The sequence below is a fragment of the Malania oleifera genome, chromosome 12 (assembly GCF_029873635.1).
Source record: "Malania oleifera isolate guangnan ecotype guangnan chromosome 12, ASM2987363v1, whole genome shotgun sequence".
Taxonomy (NCBI): domain Eukaryota; kingdom Viridiplantae; phylum Streptophyta; class Magnoliopsida; order Santalales; family Ximeniaceae; genus Malania; species Malania oleifera.
The window spans coordinates 63,471,498-63,492,714 of NC_080428.1; the positions used below are offsets into that span (position 1 = coordinate 63,471,498).

The 21,217-nt window shown below is 39.1% G+C and overlaps 2 protein-coding genes across 2 annotated transcripts; both read right to left on the reverse strand.

Annotated features, from left to right (window-relative positions):
* Positions 1 to 7,558: 7,558 nt before the first annotated feature.
* LOC131143960 (xyloglucan endotransglucosylase/hydrolase protein 22-like) lies at positions 7,559 to 9,411 on the reverse strand. The gene is made up of 3 exons (XM_058092313.1): positions 9,225 to 9,411; positions 8,145 to 8,325; positions 7,559 to 8,029 (listed from the first exon to the last, which is right to left on the reverse strand). The coding sequence occupies exons 1-3, from the start codon at positions 9,409 to 9,411 to the stop codon at positions 7,618 to 7,620; spliced, it is 780 nt and encodes a 259-aa protein (XP_057948296.1). The 3' UTR covers positions 7,559 to 7,617.
* Positions 9,412 to 11,671: 2,260 nt separating this feature from the next.
* Positions 11,672 to 13,092, reverse strand: LOC131145217 (probable xyloglucan endotransglucosylase/hydrolase protein 23). Its single transcript, XM_058094360.1, has 3 exons — positions 12,713 to 13,092; positions 12,363 to 12,556; positions 11,672 to 12,258 (listed from the first exon to the last, which is right to left on the reverse strand). The coding sequence occupies exons 1-3, from the start codon at positions 13,010 to 13,012 to the stop codon at positions 11,847 to 11,849; spliced, it is 906 nt and encodes a 301-aa protein (XP_057950343.1). The 5' UTR covers positions 13,013 to 13,092; the 3' UTR covers positions 11,672 to 11,846.
* Between the last annotated feature and the right edge of the window lie 8,125 nt (positions 13,093 to 21,217).

The following is a 21,217-nucleotide window of genomic DNA, read 5'->3' on the forward strand; positions in this document are numbered from 1 at the left end:
AGGCGATCGGACAACGAGTCACGACGTTCAACCGGTATAGGGGTACTTTTAGCATCACGACTGCACAGATGGGACCCCATAAAGGAAACAATGTCCAAACTTTGAGCATCCAGAGGCACGAATGCTCCTGTGGGAAGTGGCAATCTTTACACTATCCCTGCTCTCACCTTCTTGCAGCCTATGTCGAGACATGGCTAAATGCAAGCCAGTATGTTGAGCCATATTGGAGCACTACCAAGCACTATGCAACATATGTTGCCGAATTTCATCCAATTATGCATGAGGCATATTGGCCAACTTCCTCGTTGCCGAAATTGCAAGCAAATCCTGTATATGCTCGACATAAAGGTTGGCTTAGGAGCTCACGTATACAAAAGGAGATGGATGCCCGGGAAGGTCGGAAAAATATCACGTGTAGCATATGTCGTCAAGAAGGACATAACCTCACTAGATGTCCGAGAAGGACACAACTTAGGGATGCAGCTGGACCTTCGCACTGACCTATAACTTATAGGTTAAGGCGATTTGCCTACTCGCAGTCCTCAAGTCTCGACAAGTTTTCAGCTACCATGCTACTTCCTCCTTCTAAACAAGGTGATTATAAATAAGTTAGCCACATCCATTTACGTGAAATTCATGAACTTGGGCTTGGCTAAGGAGAGCCTTTTTCCTAGATTCCAAATGTAAGATCCTCAAGCCACTTTCCTTTTTCAGTGAACACATCTCCTTCCATGCTTAATTTGGCTCTGAGCAATTGAGTCACTGTGTTCATCAATAGAGAATAGTGCATCTTGAGATAAAAACTCGGTGAGATATTTTCATTTGTACACATTTAGGATAAACACTGAGATTTTCGTTCAGTTCCACCATACAAAGCGGCCGTGACAGGTACTCAATTCTGATGATTTTTATGTTTATGCTTTAAATATGCTGGCTTGTTTGCAGGATTGATCCAGGGTTGTCCGATACTAGTGTACTAAGTATGGGCGATCGTCACCGGTCCAGTCGGGTGTGGACCGATTCGCATGTTGACGTGTTATATTATTGAGGGGGCAGTCAGAGCGTACAGGATAGGATAGGCGCAGACCCTCACATTATTGATTGGATACGTGATGCGAGTTTTTATGGGATATATCAAATTGTCCATATCCAGTTGGATTAGCATCTTGTGACTGCGTTGGTGGAGCCAATGGAGGCCAGAGACACACACTTTCCACTTGTTGCACGGGGAGGCGACTATATGTTGTGGTGTTGTTTGGGCTACCAATTGATGGGTTTCCCGTCATTGGTCGTACAGCTAGACCAGTACAGGAGGGAGGCACCGGTCAGGGGGGAGCACTTCGCCGCATATGCAAGAAATTGTGAGGAGTGGTGCCTCCAGATGGTGAGCTTGTTGGTGCCCGCATTCACATGCGGTTTCTAGAGGGGGAGATGTTTCACCAACTTCTGGCTGATGCCGATGATCACACTGTAACGTGTCACACACGTGCCCTATCGGGAAGTAACGCACACTTGATGTTCCTTCCACTCCTCGCGGAGCGAGCAGAGATACGCCATCATAGTTGGGGCTCTGCGACGTTAGCGTGGCTGTACCAGGAGATGTGCTGCGCCGTTGACATTTCCCACTCACAGATCAGAGGAGCACTCTGCTTATTGCAGGTTTGGATGTGGGAGAGATTCACGTCATTAGCTCCTACGCGCCGTGGTCTCCGGCGTTTTATTTAGAGGGACGAGGACGGACGCCCAATTGACCCAGCTCCACTCGCATGTAGGTTAGTAACTCCACTTACAATCATTTTCTTGTATAAGTGGTACGTATATTAAGTTGTACTACGTACTGGTGGTTACACCTTGTTAACTTACGTTTCATTTTGTACAGGTGGAGGGATCAGTTGTTAGTGCCTAATGTTGTGCAACACACGCCGCCTTGGTACAGATTCGAGCTGGACATGCACCGGGAGCACGAGGTAGTCTCGGTTATGTGTATTGACAGTATTTTGCATTATTTGGAGATATTCCCGTCCCACCTCTTACATTTACTATATGTATACGAGCAATTCGTATGGGTGCCCTACAATGATGACATTGTTGCCAACCTACTGACTGGCTATGCAGTTGGGTCGGACCTCTGGGTTGCCCGAGTGCTACTCATATGTTTTCATATTGTCGAGTGGCATCTCCCAGGCCGAGTGATGTGCCAGTTTGGCTTTCGACAGGACATCCCTAGCCGCTTCTGTACTTTGGGGGTCGATGTACGTGGGGACGACATGCACGAGATTGATGGTCGCGGTCGGGGGAACACAGATTGGGCTGCCGAGCACGCGATGTAAGTGAGTATGTGGGGACATAGGTGGGAGTACATCGTGGAGGGAGTGCGGGCGAACGGCCCGATGGGTCCGGAGGATCCGTATTACACGTGGTATAGGTCGATCACACGTTGCTTCGTAGATAGGACTGCAGCGAACTACATGAGCCTCGTACGCTTACTCAAATGTATACCTAATTTGTTACCATTTACATTAGCAGTTCAATGTTGTAACCACTATTTTCGTATGCTGCAGGTTGACGTATTACACCAGGTCGACTTGCTATCATCAAACCCCACTGTGAGCAATTTAGCGAGAGCTGGTTTGGACATTGTCTACAAGGACGGGTGACGGATCCCTACCCCACGCCAGCCCCCAGCACCACGAGGTGGTCGAGCAGCTCCAGTACAAGGGGGTCGAGCAGTTACCTCCAACCGTCCATCGAGTCTGGCCTTCTCACTGCCTATTGTACATGAGGAGTACGTGTTTGGGCCATCTGCATCGTATGCCCCATCGACAGCTACTGATTTTGTAGGACCCTCCAGTAGACCAGCGAATTATCAATCTGACTCTTCCACGACACCGTCGATGTCTTACTTACTAGATGACCCTTTCGATGCGGAGGAGGTGGACGCACCCAGGTTGCCACCTCGAACTCGTCTAGAGACTACATACGACATAGCTCCCCGTCCGCTTCACCTAGAGATAGATTATCTAGTACCTATGGGCGGAGACGACAGACATGCAGCCCCTTGATGTGACCGGATGCCAGACGCGGACAAGCAGCCAGGTGAGGGTAGACACAGACGGTAGCCACCCCGACACCGAAGACGACCTCTACGCGGTACCGAGTAGGCGATATATGTATTTGGTAATTACTTCATACTTTCATTTGTACATCAGATATATGTTTACAACTTCATTTGTACATAATGTATTTATTCATTATTCATTTGTGCATAATGTATTTATTCATGACTTCATTTGTACAGCATGTATTTGTTTTGAATATATCATTTGTACATAATGTATTTGTTTGGAGTATCATTTGTACATAATGTAATTTTCTTAATTCTGAATCTATAGAGCACCCCTAGGTAAAGTGCCAAGCAGGTATCATTTAGTATAGTAATTTGATATATTGAATGTATACGAATCTTGTGAATGTAACGTTGTGAACATACTGGTATCAATTGTATTTGAAGAATGTTTTCTTTGCACAGGTGCATGGATGGATTTGCTCAATTTGTAAACAGGACTCTGCCGAAATTAGTATAGTGTTGTGATAGGTTGAATGTATACAAATGTCGTGAATGTAACGTTGTGAACATACTGGTATCAATTGTATTTGAAGAATGTTTTCTTTGCATATGTGCGTGGATGGATATGCTCAATTTGTAAACAGGACTCTGCCGAAATTAGTATAGTGTTGTGATAGGTTGAATGTATACGAATCTCGTGAATGTAACGTTGTGAACATACTGGTATCAATTGTATTTGAAGAATGTTTTCTTTGCACAGGTGTGTGGATGGATATGCTCAATTTGTAAACGGGACTCTGCCGAAATTAGCATAGTATTTTGATAGGTTGAATGTATACGAATCTCGTAAATGTAACGTTGTGAACATACTGGTATCAATTGTATTTGAAGAATGTTTTCTTTGCACAGGTGCGTGGATGGATATGCTCAATTTGTAAACAGGACTCTGCCGAAATTAGTATAGTATTTTGATAGGTTGAATGTATACGAATCTCGTAAATGTAACGTTGTGAACATACTGGGATCAATTGTATTTGAAGAATGTTTTCTTTGCACAGGTGCATGGATGGATATGCTCAATTTGTAAACAGGACTCTGCCGAAATTAGTATAGTGTTTTGATAGATTGAATGTATACGAATATCGTGAATGTAACGTTGTGAAATATAATTTAGTCTCTCTATTTATGCTTTTTAGGTTTTATTTCTACTTTTATTTTCACAATATTAAAAGTAACACCAAACGGGCCGTGAGGAAAAAGCAAAGAATTCAATTAGGTGCAATTCAACTTGAATAGGGTGGAAATGTATACTTAGTAAAAGAGCTGCATGATATGATGATTTATCTTTAGAACTACCCAAAAAAAAAAAAATCCTAAAAAGTGTATACTGAGCCATTTGTATTTCTACAACATTTGGTTCGTTGCATCATTGTCTCCTTCCACTTTCGGATGCTTCAGAATTGTGTTACTCAAAATACAAAATTTTCATGAACATAAGAATTTTAATGTTTTAATCACAAACATATTGCTAATAGATTCTTCGGCATGGAGCATTAATCTTTTGTTCATAATAAGATTGATATGGAAAGGAGGGTATGTCTTATTTTTTAAAATATAATTTAAGATTTTTTGTTAATTATTACCAAGTTGTGAATCTGGATATGAATGAACAACTTCAATGAAAAATTTTTATTCTCGATAATGGAATTTGAACTAAACGAGGGAAAACATTGGAATACTTTGGAATCATTGAATGCACAAACCAAATGCCAAGCAAAGGCACAATAGAACCAATCATAAAATCAGAAATGTAATGACAATCTAAAATGTAGAAAGTTAAACATGAGCCATACAGAAATAATAACCTGCGATCTGTAAAGGAGGAAGTTCTATCAACTCCTATTGATAACGGATGCATATATGATGAAGAAGTTAAAGTTAAAAAACATTAAATGCAGGACAGTGTTGTCCCAACTCTATATGCTAGAACATGTTAATAACATAGAAGAAGGAAATAATTTACAAATCTCTAAATTTTGTAGGATTCATGAAGGGTGAAAGGGTTTTAACATTTGGAAATGTAAAGACAATCCAAGGGGGGATTGTTGTCTGAAGGAGAAGCAGAATCAGAATTTAGTTTCTCTCAGCTACTCTCTGCCTTCTCTTCATTACTGCCTACCCTACCGAACATTGAACTACTCTTCTTCTCTGGTGAAATCCAAGGATTCTCTACAGGCTTCAAAATGTCCGTCAGCAGCTTCTGGCCTACTAGCTGAGGCTGCTGCTTATTATCTTGTCCTCTCTTCTTTTATGCTGCTGTCGCTGCTGATTTGGCATTTGTTGCTGCTTGTTTTATTCCACCCCCATTTTTTCCCACTTCTGGGCTAGCAGCTACCACCTCCACCTTAAAATCTTCATCGCTAAAATCATCGTTTTCATGTTCCCCATCAGATATCTCTGTAACAGTTAACGGATTTTTCTGTGCTGCAGCCCTTGATACTTTCTTCCTCGCTGGCACTTGGGGAATTTCATGTTAATTCCCAACATCAAGAACAATAAGTTTTGAAATGAGCAGAAGACTCGATAAGTATAATTGTAGTAGTCATTGGAGGAGTAATGACTAGTCTATCTAATCTGAGATCATCAGGGTATTTCCTTACTTGGACAAATGGTACGGTTTGAAGCAAATTGGCCAGGGCGATTGCTAATCAGAGATGGATTCTAGGGGATCCGAGAGCTATGGTTGAATTCCTTTTCCCTGGGATTCTCTTTAATCACTCGGTGTGCCTAATTTCCCTGTTTGAATAGGGGTGTCTGGGAAGACGATCTTTAAAAATTTTCAACATGCGGACTCTAAACCATAATTTTCTCGACATTATCAAACAAGGTTGGGATGCACAGGTCCAGGGCTTTGAGCAATTCAAATTGGTGAGGAGAACCAGATTATGTCAAGATGTGCCAACCACCTAGATGCAGTGCTTCAACTTTTTGAGGAATGGGACCTCAATCATTCTAGCTCATCCATTTGCTATAACTTCTGGATAACTAAAGGAACTACGGTTCCTTGGTCCATGGTGGTTTGGAAGAGTGGAAGTACCCCTATACATGCTTTCACTCTTTGGTTGGGAATTATAAGGAAACTACCTACTTGTGATAGGCTTATTGGGTTTGAAGGAAACCTGTATTGTTCCTTTTGGTTGGTAAAAGAGTTGGTCTGGCCTCTATTGTTTATCTCATATGGAATGCCAGAAATCGGAAAAGGTTTGAAGGAAAATTCGTATCCCCAATGGAGTTGATTGTGACAATTTAGAAATATATATACACAGTATTAGGCCAAAAGGCCCCTAGATTGCTTAGGCTCTCTTAAGATCCTGAGTGTTGACTTTATTGCGTGTAATTTTGATGGGGCTCATTTCCCTCCTATATCTACCTAGTGTTCCATGTAAATACTCATTTTGATCAATATATTTACTTTTCGATCAAAAACACAATATGATAAATTGATGGATCATCGACTCTCTTTGTGCTACAGATAGCAGCAATAAATGGAACATAACATTTAAATATTTCCTACTCAATAATAAAATATATAAGATTTTCCTATTTAATTAAATATAATTACTGTATATTTATAGTGTATGATTGTTATATATTACATTTTAACTAAATTACAAATTATAAATTAAGCAAATCTCACTATTTTGAGTAGAAAGATTTTCTTAAATCCCGCTACTCCAAATAGCGATATTTAAAGGCGAGGCCCTATTCTTGCAAAGACGCGTGGCAGCAAACTCTCACTACTTGGAGTAGCGAGATTTGTTTAATGTCAACACGTGGCAAATCTCGCTACTTGGAGTAGCGAGATTACGTCAGAGTCATTCTGGGAAATATTTCCCTGAAAGAGGTATTATAATATATTTAAAAAAAAAAAGATAATCCAGGAAAAAAACTCGCCCCCTTGGCCTCCACGCAAAATCTTTTACTTGTACGATCAAGACTTCAAGGGAATAGCTCCTCTGATTATGAGTCGTAAGTCAATAGGATCATAATTTATATAAATGTTATATGATGTAGCAATTTACAAACAAAACTAAAAACTTAGAAGGGGAGAGTAAAATGACCTTATGAATAACATGACATAGAACACCAAAAAGCCAAATTTGTGAATATAAGTTTTGGATAGGAATTTGATGGATGGATAATGTTTTAAATTTTTATGCCCCCTTCATAATTAATTAATTTATGATTGTGATTGCCAAGGCAGTTTGATAAAAATGGACCCTTAATTATTATTTAGAAGCAAATATTAGAATTTAGGTAATTAATATATCCGAAAAAGCAGTGTTGGTCCGCGCAATCTTCAAGTTTTACAACATCGAATTAACGTGATTGTAGAGGGTATTATTACATGGTACATCAATTAAAACAATTGAATATATATATATATAAATATATACCATGGTACTAAATAATGAAAGAATAAATTAATTAAATGGGATTGAAGACCAAAAAAAAAAAGAAAAAAAAAAAAGTGACTGGATCCTCTTCAATTAAGGCATGCTGGAGGTGCACTCTGGAGGGAGACCTTGTGGGAAGCGCTTCGTGTCCGTGCAATAATTGTAAATCATGTAGTTTTGCTGAACCCATTTTAGTCTTTCTTGACTTGTAGAATCCAACTCCTGAGTGAGCCACGAATTCGCAGTACCAGAGGTTGAAGAAGATGGAGGTGAACTACATGAAGATGCTCCGGAGGACCACACACAAGCATCAGCAATGTAATTCTTGTAGGAGGCGGTGAAGGGTGCTTGGGTCCAGTCTGCCTTCACCAGCCCACCTCTTGTGGCCCAATCATCCGCATTCCAAAGACTGGAGTATATTCTCATCGGCTGATTTTTAGGAAAGGGAACACCCATTGATTCCATGTTCTTGAATTCCCTAATAGGCGTGCCATCCACAGAGAAGCTGAAACAGAGACACGGTCAAGATGTTAAAAAACATAAATTTAGATCGAACTGGGTTCGCTGGAACTGTGTATATAATTTATTTTGTCACTTTAGTTGGGAGTACATATACTTACATTATGGCTTGAGGATTCCAGAGGATGGAATAGGTGTGAAAGTCAGCAGTGGGATCAAACCACAAATAGAATTGCTGCTCCCTATTGCCTTTGCCTTGGCCGAAAACATTGGTATGAAGAATGTAGGGATCTCCACTCAAGTTCCCCAAGAATTCGAAGTCTATCTCGTCGTGGGTCGATCCTATCATGTCAACTAATGGAAATAAATATTATGTTTCATTTGTTGATAATTTTAGCAAATTTACATGGTCATTTCAAATCCCAAGCAAATGTAATGTCATGTAAATTTTTTTCTCATATCAAAAACTTGTTGAACGTCAATTTAATTGTAAGGTAAAATCTATGCAAACTGATTGGGGTGGGGAGTATCGCTCTCTTCACACCTATTTTGCAAATATTCGCATTCAACACCGAATCACATACGCCCTTATGTCCCAACAAAATGGGTCCGTTGAACAGAAACACTGTCACATTGTTGAAACATGTCTCTCACTCTTATCCCATAGTCATCTTCCTCACACCTATTGGCATGATGCTTTTCTTATGGCCACATGTCTCATTAATCACCTACCCACCACCCCTCTTGGCATTTCACCATTTGAAAAACTGTACAAATATGCTCTTGATTTTTCATCTCTAAAAATATTTGGGTGTCCTTGTTCCCTTTTTCTTCGACTGTTCAATTGCCACAAACTTGACTTCAGATCAAAACACCGCGTCTTTATTGGCTATAGCAGCTCACACCAAGGATTCAAGTGCCTTGATACTTCCATTAGCAAGTTATTTGTTTCACGGCATGTGATCTTCGATGAAGGGTCTTTGCCTTTTGCAAGCCCAGACGCAAACCCAACTTAGCCTCAATTAAGCCCACATATAACTCTCATGTTTACTCTCTTAAGAAATGACATAAATCAAAGCCCACATCTACCGATATCACCACAAAATGACCTGTCACAGGCCACAAACTCATTAACCCCAACGACACCGTTTCAAAAAAATCACCCAATATCTTCATCTTCCTTGTTACCTCCTTCTCCTTCTTCAAACATTTCACCACCTAAATAAACTCATCTTTTCTACCCAGCGACTCTGCTCTCACCACATAACCACACCAATAACCAACTACAAGAACTCTTTGAGCACCATCCTCATTGAATGGTAACATGATCTCAGAACAATATCGTGAAACCAAAGAAGCATACAGATGGAACCGTTCAGTATCCACCGCCACAATCTTTTCTTGTAATAGGTAAGGTTCTAGAATCATCTACCTGTTATATGGAAGCTTTCAAGCACAGTGAATTGCGTGCAGCCATGGATGAAGAATTCACTGCGCTAATGGGGAATGGAACGTGGTCCTTAGTTCTTGCCAAACCTGGTCTCAATGTCCTCGGCTCCATGTGAATTTTCAAATCCAAGCGCAAGTCCAATGACTCTCTTGAACAGAGAAATGCGAGACTCGTTGCCAAAGAGTATCACCAACAACAAGAAATTGACTTCGATGACACGTTCAGCTCTGTGACAAAGCCCATCATCATTCGGATCATGCTAAGTTGTGCTGTGTCAAACTAGTGGCTGATCCATCAAATTGATATAAAAAAATGCCTTCCTTCACGGCAACTTGACTGAAGAGGTTTACATGCAACACCTCATGGCTATGTGATCATATTTGTCAACTACACAAGGTCCTATACGAACTAAAACAGACTCCAAAAGCCTGGTACCATTGACTACAAGAGCATCTACTCTCTCTCGACTTTGTGAACTCATGCTTCGATACTTCTTTTTCATTTGCAAACAAGGGTCAAATTCATTATTTCTCCTTATATATGTCGATGATATTCTGATCACTGGGTCTAGCCCACTGGCCATCTCACAATTGATCACAAATTTGAGTCAAGAATTTGCTGTAAAAGACCTCGGGCACCTAAAATATTTTCTGGGTGTGGAAGCACAAAAACTTGTCGAAGGTCTTCTCCTTTTGCAAAGCCAGTACATCTACAATCTTCTCTAATGGACAAAAAATCTGGATGCCAATCCATTTTCTTCTCCAATGTCTTCTTCTCATAAATTATCATTGTTCTCGGGTGCCACTTACTCAGATCCTTTAAATTACCAAAGTGTAGTGGTGCGTTACAATATCTATCACTAACTCGGCCGGATATCTCATTTGCAGTTAATAAAGTCTCCCAATTCATGCACAAACCCACTGAAGAACACTAGACATCCGTCAAAAGGATACTTCGGTATCTAAAGTTTTCAATCAATTTTGGACTCCTTATTCGGCCAAGCAAGTCAACACAACTATCTATCTACTCCGATGCCGACTGGGCGGGTTGCCCGGATGATCAAAAGCCCACCTCGGGTTTCTGTATTTATTTTGGTGACAAATTAGTCTCATGGAGCTCTAAGAAACAACCAACTGTGGCACGTTCAAGCACTGAAGCGGAGTACCGTGTGGTTGCACATGCCACAACTGAGTTACTTTTGGTACAATCCTTGATGCATGAAATTGGTATTGTTTTAGCCCAATGTCCAATCCCATGGTGTGACAACATTGGTGCCACATATCTCACGGCAAGTCTAGTATTCCATGCACAAACTAAACATGTGGAGATAGACTACCATTTTGTCTGGGAAAAAGTTCAACGAGAAACTTTTGAAGTTCGCTTCATTTCAAGTAAAGACTAGCTCACTGATGGTCTCACTAAACCAATCATGTCAGCAAGATTTGCCTTCCTACGAGACAAGCTCAACGTGAATTCATCCCCGCTGAACTTGATGGGGCATATTATGGAAAGAAATACTGCAGTAGATCACGGCAAATCAAGTGTAACCGCACCTTGATTCCAAGAGTCCCCAATTGCTACAAAATTATTTTCTTTCCATGTATATCGCATTAATACATTTCCTTGTTTATAGTTTCTTATAAATCCGATTCTATGGACATTACACAGTTGTAAACAAATCCTCAACAATTGTACAGTTACTAATATAAATATACATCATCTCTCGCTGCATAAATAGCAGAGTTTCCAACATTCTTGTTTTATCTTTCAAAGTTCATACAATGCAAGTAAAATTGGTTGAATTCTACTAAAATTTGAAGTAGGTAAGGAAGTCACGAGTCATGACCTCGTCGACGAGGGTGCAGGTTCGTCGACAAAATTTCTATAGGACTCATCGACGAGGTGACGTGTCTCGTCGATGAATCCTGTCTTATAAATAGCTGAAACTTGGATTTTTAACATAATTTTCTTAGGAATTTAACCATATGTAGCTTACATGAAAACCATAAAAACTAATTATTTGTGGAGAGTTGGAAGACTTTATAAATGACATGATATAAAATATCACAAAGCCAAATTTATGAGTGTAAGATTTGGATTGGAATTTGATGGATGGATAGTGTTTTAAATTTTTATGTTCCCTTCCTAACTAATTAATTTATGATTGTAATTGCTTAAGTAATTTTTTAAAAAAAATTGATAGTTAATTATTAATTAGAAGCAAATATTAGAATTTAGTTGAGTAATATAGCCAAAAAATGGAATTAATATGATTGTAGAGGGTGTTACATGGTACGAATGAATGAATATATATATATACACACCACGGTACTAAATAATGAATGAATAAATTAATTAAACGGGATTGAAGGCAGAAAAGAAAAACGAAAAAAAATGACTGGATCCTCTTCAATTAAGGCATGCTGGAGGTGCACTCTGGAGGGAGACCTTGTGGGAAGCGCTTCGTGTCCGTGCAATAATTGTAAATCATGTAGTTTTGCTGAACCCATTTTAGTCTTTCTCGACTTGTAGAATCCAATTCCTGAGTGAGCCACGAATTCGCTGTACCAGAGGTTGAAGAAGATGGATGTGAACTACATGAAGATGCTCCGGATGAACACACACAAGCATCAGCATTGTAATTCCTGTAGGAGGCGGTGAAGGGTGCTTGGGTCCAGTCTGCCTTCACCAGCCCACCTCTTGTGGCCCAATCATCCGCATTCCAAAGACTGGAGTATATTCTCATCGGCTGATTTTTAGGAAAGGGAACACCCATTGATTCCATGTTCTTGAATTCCCTAATAGGCGTGCCATCCACAGAGAAGCTGAAACAGAGACACGGTCAAGATGTTAAAAAACATAAATTTAGATTGAACTAGGTGTATATATAATTAATTTTGTCACATTAGTTGGGAGTACATATACTTACATTATGGCTTGAGGATTCCAGAGGATGGAATAGGTGTGAAAGTCAGCAGTGGGATCAAACCACAAATAGAATTGCTGCTCCCTGTTGCCTTTGCCTTGGCCGAAAACATTGGTATGAAGAATGTAGGGATCTCCACTCAAGTTCCCCAAGAATTCGAAGTCTATCTCGTCGTGGGTCGATCCTTGGGACGACAACTGCAGCACATACTTGATGCGTTAGTTAAACAAATCAACATTCCCAGGATGGTGATAAAGCTAAATTTTATCCTACCACTGAAATATTCCACATGTTTATTCCAAAATATTAATTAAAATTAAAAGCTGATTGAAAAGCTTGGACTAACTACTTACATAGTAGGCAGTGACGGTGCCTGCGGAGTTACCGGGGACAAGCTTGAGCTGCATGTCGATCTTGCCGAATAGGTACTCCTGCTTGGATTGAAAACCAGAGCCAGAGGCTTTGTCGAGGGAAAGGGTGAGAAGGTCGCCATTGTTGAGAATTTGAGCACGACCGTCTCCCCAAGTGATGTCAAAGTTCTCGTAGAAGTCGGTTGCAGACGAGAGGAGTACTACTGAAGAGCCGAACATAAGAGAGAACAGCAGCATCTTCACAACATTTGAAGAAGAAAGCAGAGACGAAGCCATGGACATGGTTGTACTAAGCACAGGGAGGAATTGGAATTTGTTGGTACCGACAATACTGGGATTAAGAGGAAGGATGGTATTGGAGTGTGTTTGGGATGGAAGGTGTGTTGGGTTTTTTATACGAGAGGGAGGGAGGGAGAAGAGGAAAGCGGCATGAAGCTTCAGTTCAGCTGTGGACAGTTGGCATATGAATAGGGAAAAGTATAATAAAAGAGTTGGCAAAATGGAAATAGCAGTTGGCGTTATCTTTTAACTCTGTAACGCGGTTTGGCATCATTTCCAGTTTTGGACACCCACTGGCTCTGGACTCGAGAGATAAAATTTTCTCTATGAAAAAAACCAGGGCCGTGGGCAACCCAATTAAAAGGCGAAACTGCAAGCAACAAAGCTGGGTTTGGCTGATATTCCCTTTTTTCCTTCTGTTAAAGACGAGACTTCCTTACCTACTTCAAATTTTAATGAAGTTCAACCAAATTTATTTGCACTGTATTATACAGTTTGCTCAAATATTATATTTTCTGGTAACCACAAGATTTATTCCTAAAAATATGCTGTATGTAGCAACTTTTCATTTGAGCTAATACCTTCACACATAAGGTAGAATGGTTGAATGGCGTTCCCATTATTCCTCATGGATTAATTGATTTTCAAAGAGTTTCGAATACCATCATTTCAAATTTAGATAGCTTTTTTTTTTTTTTTTTTTTTGTAAGTGAGAATTTATAAAGAATGTCATAAAATATTTCAAAATCAACATTATCAAACAAGTTTTGCAATGTTGGAGTAAAAAATACTTGCATGTAATTTTTTCGATCTCTAGGGAAGATTTTCCAAGTCGTGAAAACATATGATTTTGTTGGATATGTGGCTCAATTTGAGTGGAACACGTGCGTTAAGAAAACATAGTGAAGCAAAGAACAAGGAAGGGGGCTACAGGAAGAAACCGTCGACAGTTGGCTCTTGGTATCAAATCATCAACGATTTTAGTCTTCACTATTGGGGCTTAGTATTAAACCATCAATGGTATTGCTCGGCGCAGGTCATAGATTTTGAATTGGGAGATCAGTAGATTAGGAAATTTCAGAGAATTTTCCTTTGGGATTGCTACGGGAGTGTTTTAGATATAGTCTAAGCCTCCTATATGTATAGAATTGATATATAAACTATAATTATAACCCTTGATGTAAAGTTGACGATTTGATTGTGAAAATCGGCCGCTTGCTCCTGTCGACGTAGGTACATTGTCGAACCACATAAATTATTGTGTCTTTGATTTTATTGTTTTCCTTTATTCTCATTGTGATTGGTTGTTCCGTATATTCATCATTAGTTGCTTGCATTACTTGTTCTAATTCGATTTATTGTTTTCTGCTATGCATTGGCATTCAGGCCACTCTACACAACAAATTGGTATCAAAGCCATTGGTTGTTGTCGCTGGGATTTTTTCTGCAAAGTTTGAGATTGGTAAGTTTGATTGAAATAGAAATTTTGGACTTTGGCAAAGGAAGATTAAGGACGTGTTGGTAGGGCAAGGTATGATGAAGGCACTATACGGGAGGAAGCCAGAAGACATGGATGACATGAGTTGGAAGGAGTTGGAAGTGAAGACTGAGGCTACTATCAGGCGTTGTCTAGCCGATGACATGATGTATCATGTCATTGATGATGAATCACCGGCAACAATTTGGCTGAAGCTGGAGAGTCAGTATATGTCCAAGTCTTTATTGTTGAAGACTAAATTTGACGGTGGCAGCAAAACTTTGTTGGCAGCTGCTCCACCAACCCAACGCAATATTGTTGAAATTTCTGAATTGCAAGCAACATACTCCACCTACCAACCAATTTTCTTGAAATTAATATCAACCTACCATTCATCTGTTGCTATAAATAGATGTGTGTGTGTAATGTAATGTGTGGTGTAGTGAGGGTGAATAACTAGTGAGAAGAGAGAAATTTGTGTCTTGAATTCGTCTCTGTATTTTATTTTATTTTTTTGTCAGATTGAAATTAATTGTTTTGTATTTGTGTGCAATCTTCACTAAGTTTCAATCACAACAAATGATTAAGTGAGTCCCCTCCACCCATCAGTGGTATCAGAGCTTCAAGTTTTCTGGAATTTGCCAAATAGAGGCGAACAGAGGGAAATTCAATTTTTTCCCCAAATTTGAAGTTACTTAAAATCCAAAATTGAGCATACCATTGTGAAATTCGCATCGAGACGATTGCAAAGGTGAAAACCATGCTTCAAACGGAGTCCGGAGGACCCCACACGTGCTCTCACATGCTAAGAGATGAAACAGTGTCCCCCCACACGCGCTACTTGCACCAGCGAGGTCGCCGACCACCGAGACCACGCGCTCCACATGCCTGCACGCGTCTTCCTCGCCCAATAAGTGAGATTCAACTTGGAAACCTAATCCGCGACCCGACCCAGCAACCCAGATCATGACCCGTGAACACAACCTGACCCGGCTGACTGACTCGCGTCAAGTCGCCAACACGCGGCATGCGCAGAAGCCGCCACGTGACCCTAATGATAATGCTGACGCCGTTATCTCCATTAAGTCAAACCCGTTTAAAAAAATGGTCCAAAACTTCTTTTAGTCGGTTTAGTTATTTTTAAACTGGTTCTTTGCAATCTAAAATCGATTCTTAAGGTTTTTTTACCTTCTAAACACATTTATGGCATTAGATTTGCCAAAATCAATCTCCATCACTCTATTTTTTCAAAATATTTAACTCGATGGCTAACGGTACTACACAAGCAGTGATTCCAAAGCTGACATGGGAGAACTATGAAAATTGGTTTATTCAAATGAGAGTCCTCTTAGGTGTTCAAGATGTCATGGACATCATTGAATATGGGTACAAAGAAAGCCCATCAAAAGAAGCCGAAACAATTATGTCTGACGCTCAAACAACGATCTTGTGAGTCGATCGAAAGAAGGATTGCAACACGAAGTCTATAATCTACCAAGGCCTTGATGAGGCCATGTTCAAAATCATCACATCCGCAAAGACATCCAAAGAAGTTTAGAACTCTCTCCATCGAACACACAAAGGTGCAGACAAAGTGAAGAAGATTCGTCTTCGAACATTGCGAGGTGATTTTGAATCCTTAAGAACGAAATCTACTGAATCTATTGCTAACTACTATACACAAGTTATGATAGTATGAAATCAATTGAGAAAAAATGGAAAAACTCTCAAAGATGAGAGAATTTGTGAAAAAAATTTGCGATCTTTGGATCCAAAATTTGATTATATAGCGATGACAATGGAAGAAACAAAAGATTTGGAAACCATGTTTGTAGAAGAACTTGTGGACTCACTCCAAGCCCATGAGCAGAAAGTCAACAGAAGGAGTGATGATAAAGCATTGGAGCAAGCCCTCTAAACAAAGTTGTCCCTCACTACAAATGGATATGATAAAGGGGGGACGTCATAGCAAGGAACAAGACGAGGCTAAGGATCTCGCTGAAGAAATTATAGAAATTTTGACTCCAAAGAAGGTTGCATAGGTGGAATAGGTCCCACTAGAGAAGAACGCAATCAATAGAACTATGTCCCACGAGATAGAGGACACGGAAGAAGAGGGGGATACAATAACCGTTCAAATGTAGACAAGAGAAACGTTCAGTTCTACAACTGCCACAAGTATGGACACTATAGCAATGAGTGTAGAGGTAATCCCTAAAGTCACGAAATAAATGAAAATGCTAACTTTGCTAAAAAGGAGAAAGTCGAAGAAGTATCGTTGATGCTGATGGCACACAATTCAACCAACTAGGACCAAAATGTTTATTACCTTGACTTTGGAGCCAGCAATCACATGATTGGAAGAAAGAACCTATTTAATGAACTTGATGAGAAAGTCTAGGGAGAGATATCATTTGGTGATCTCTCTAAAGTCCTAGTTTGAGGAAGGGGAAATGTCCTAATCAAAAGGAAGGATGGAGACCATGCTTTTATCTCCAACATGTACTATGTGCCAGTCATGAAGACTAATATATTAAGTCTCGAACAGCTTGTGGAGAAGGGCTACCAAATTAGCCTTAAATAAGCAGATGGTGATAACTGACGCTCAAGGTAAGCTTGTTACTCGAGTACAAATGTCAAAGAATCGAATGTTTCCGCTTGCCATTCAACATGATATGCTAAGGTGTTTAAGCGCTATCATCAAAGACAAAGACTGACTATGGCATCTCAGGTATGGATATTTGAATTTTGAAAGTTTGAAACAGCTGGGAAGTAAGAAGATGATAAAAGGCTTACCCAAGATCCACAACCCAAATGTGATATGTGAAAGTTGTGTTCTGAGCAAGCAATATAGAAACGGCTTTAGAAAGCAAGCCGATTGTAGATCTACCATGCCATTCCAGCTAGTACACACATATGTGTGTGGTCCATTGAGCCCGTTTTCAAATGGATAGAACCGATACTGCCTCACCTTCATTGATGATTACAGCAAGAAGACTTGGGTCTACTTACTGAAAAGGAAGTCAAAGGTGTTCGACAAGTTCAAGAAGTTCAATGCTTTTGGGTCGAAACAGAGTGGCTATCACATTAAGTCACTCCGATCAGACCAAGGAGGGGATACAAGGACGAAGCTTTCTTGGAATTCCTTAGGCAACAAGGGATTCAAAAATAGTTCACACCGACCTACACTCCCCAATTGAACGATGTAACTGAGAAAAAGAACCGCACGATTCTTAACATGGCCAAGAGCATATTAAAGGATAAGAATGTGCCCAAGAGTTTTTGGGCAAAAGCAGTATCATGTGCAGTTTATCTACTCAATAGGTGTCCTACAAAGAGTCTTGATACAAAGACACCACATGAAACCTAGAGTACACACAAGCCTAGTGTGAGTCATCTTAGAGAGTTTGGCTCTATAGCCTACGCCAAGATCCTAGAGGCAAGAAGGACATAGTTGGAAGATAAAGGAGAGAAATATATTCTTGTTGGATATAGTGACAACACCATGGGATATCAACTATACAATTCCATCAACAAGAAAGTTATTCACGGTAGGGATGTCATTTTTGAAGAAAATGAATCCTAGAAGTGGGACCAAGCTGAATCTTACAAAGATGCGAAATTTATGCTTAAAGGAGAAGAACCCACACAGAAAAAAGAAGTTGTAACAACCCGGGATTTTTGCACAGGGTCTCATCAATGAATACAGGGGATTCATCGATGAGCACAAAGGAGACCTCGTCAACCAAGCCACGTCTCGTCAACGAGAAAATACCGAGAGAGGTTTTGGAGCAGCCTGAAATTCATCGACGAGGGTGGAAGTTTGTCGACGAAATTATTGAAGAACTTGTCGATGAGTTAACGTGTCTCGTCGATGAATCTAGCCCTCTAAATAGTGAAAAACTCATATTTGAATCTAATTTCAGTGTTCCTCTCTCTCCCTCATACGGTCTCTCTCACTTCTCTTTTCATTTTTAGGCATGTTTCTCTCTAGATCGAAGATCTAAGGCTACCACGACACTCTTGGCGAAGTTCTTTGTAAGTCTGCCGAAACTGATCGTTAGAAAAGTTGGTTTGGATTTCGTCCCAATCTCAGGGTAAGGCATTTTACTCAATATTTCTCTTTCCCTCAGTTATAAGAAATGTTGTAGGTAAGAAAATACTGATATTTTGTTCTTGGGGATTTTGTTTTTAGGATGTTGAGTTAGGAACCCTGCGGGTATAAAGCCAAAATTTTATAGGGGCTTTTCAAAGTTAAGGTAAGGTAATATGCTATGCTAGGAGTTTTCATAATGCTATCAGAGATTTCATGGACACATATTTATACCAGTTTATTATACAGTATTTACAGAATATGAGTTTAAATGCTTGTGTGGCCTGAATAGATTTTCATGTGATGAAGAATTTATACAGCTTTTATAATGTATCGTAATATACTAAATACACAGATATAGACAGTATATACAGTTTATATAGTTTTTCCCCGTATATAGAGTTATACAGAATATACAAATATAGATATATATTCATAGAAATTATACAGAGAAATTTACATGCATATACAGCTTTTATACGAATAGTTTCATAAAACAGATATATACATATACATATACATATACATGCATATAGTTTTACTCAGATCAGTATATATATTACAACTTTATACAGAACAGTATATACAGAGTTATAGCATGTCATGTTTCCTATTACCATAACATACAGAGTATACAGACAGAGTATATAGACAGCGTATACAGAAAGATATATAGAGGTAGCATCAAGATGCTATAGACACAGTATACAGAGATTACAGTATTTACAGTACAGAAAGATAGCGTTATAGTAATTTTGGAAACATGATGAAAACAATAAAAGAGTATATATGTATATATGTATATAGTATCAGATCCCTATGGAAAGATTACAGACAGATACAATACAGATATAGATTACAGAGCACGGTACCGTTGCTATGTACAGATAGAGTGCAACCACATATCTCGGATTGTGTGGGTACCGTCAGTCGTGCTCGGAGAGGATGCAACTCCCCAGTTCACAGGGTGGAGGGGGCCGGTTTGGACGAGGTAGTAGCCAGTCCCGAGCCTAAGAGTGGATGTAGTTTGGCCGGGCTGAGGTAGTGTAAAGTATATTGACTTATCTGGAGGGCCAACCAGATGAAGTCCCACCTATGGGCCGCACAACCTTGTCATGAGGGGTCAAATCATGATGTACAGAGTCCCAAGGATAAAGCACAGTTATGTATATGTATACAGTTTTATAGTATATGATGAGTATAGTATGATATTATTAGTATGAAAAGTATAACATACAGACATTACAGTATATTTTAAATTATAAATGAAAGATATGCTTTACAGATTATTTATTGCGTTTCAGTTCAGTTACTATATAAAAGTATCCTTAACTTAGTTGCAACACACTAGTAATTGCATATTTCCACTTACTGAGCGTCGACTCACCCATTACTTTAACATTTTTCAAGTAAGTTAGTTAGGCGAGTAGATCAGGCTCGTGGATAGAGAGTATTTTGATTACCCTAGTTATAGGGTGAGTTTTTGACAAAGTTGTGTATATTTTGAGTAGATGATGCTTGAGGGGTATTTTTGTATGGCTATGGTCTGTATACACTGGATTCTGGTATTGTATAGTATATATATGTGAATGGTTGTATGATTTATGTTCCCGCTACTTAGGTATGAATATATATATATATATATATGTATATATATATTTAAAAAATAAGAATTTTGAGGGTGTTACATTTTGGTATCATAGCCTAGGTTGTTAAGTTCTGTAGACTCTAGAGTGCAGTGAAAAAAAATACCAAAATATAGGGAAAAGATTTGAAATTTTATTTTGTGATCTGGATACAGGATTTCATGGTAGTTTCTTTGTTTTTCCTGCGGTGACGATTTTAGGAAAACCATAGTAAACTGTCGATGAGTCATGTGTTTGAATTGCAGGAGTGGATTTTGGGATTAGGATCAGAAGGGATGGATAATAAAGAATTTGGAGTTTTAGTTGAATAAGTTGGGTCTGTAAGGAAATAGAATTTTGAAATGGTGCTCTATGTGTTTGCAGGATGGACCCAGGAGGTAGTAGTGCTCATGCCAGCGGGGATGATGGAGCATGTAAAGACCTGAAAACTTAAAAAGATTAAAATAATTTGAAAAAAAAATATAAATAAAATAACAGATAAATAAATAAAAGGAATGACGTGGGAAAAAGAAAAAAAAATAAAAAATAAAGAAATTAAATTAAATTAAGATAAATTAAATAATTAGTTATTAAATTAAATATTTTTACATTGTATTTAAAAATAATTAATTAATTAATTAAAATGATATATATAAGTAAGTTATTATAATATATATGATAAGTATAAGTTAAAATAATATATATATATATATATATATATATATATATATATAAAGTTAAGAAATGTAAAAGAAGAAGAAGAAGAAAGAAGAAGAAGAAGAAGAAGAAGCAGCACGCAACCCCCCCCCCCCTCTCTGAAATTTTTTTTAATTTTCCTGCGCTCCGTCTCCGTCTCTCTCCTTTTCTCTTAATTACTAGGCAAGTTTGCGACAGATCAGGAAACGGAAGGTGCCGTTGGAATCCTGGTTCTGCTACCGACATTTTTACTAGAGTAGAATGGCTTAGACACTGCTCTTGGAGAAAGGTAATTTTTTCTCATTTTCTTAATTTTT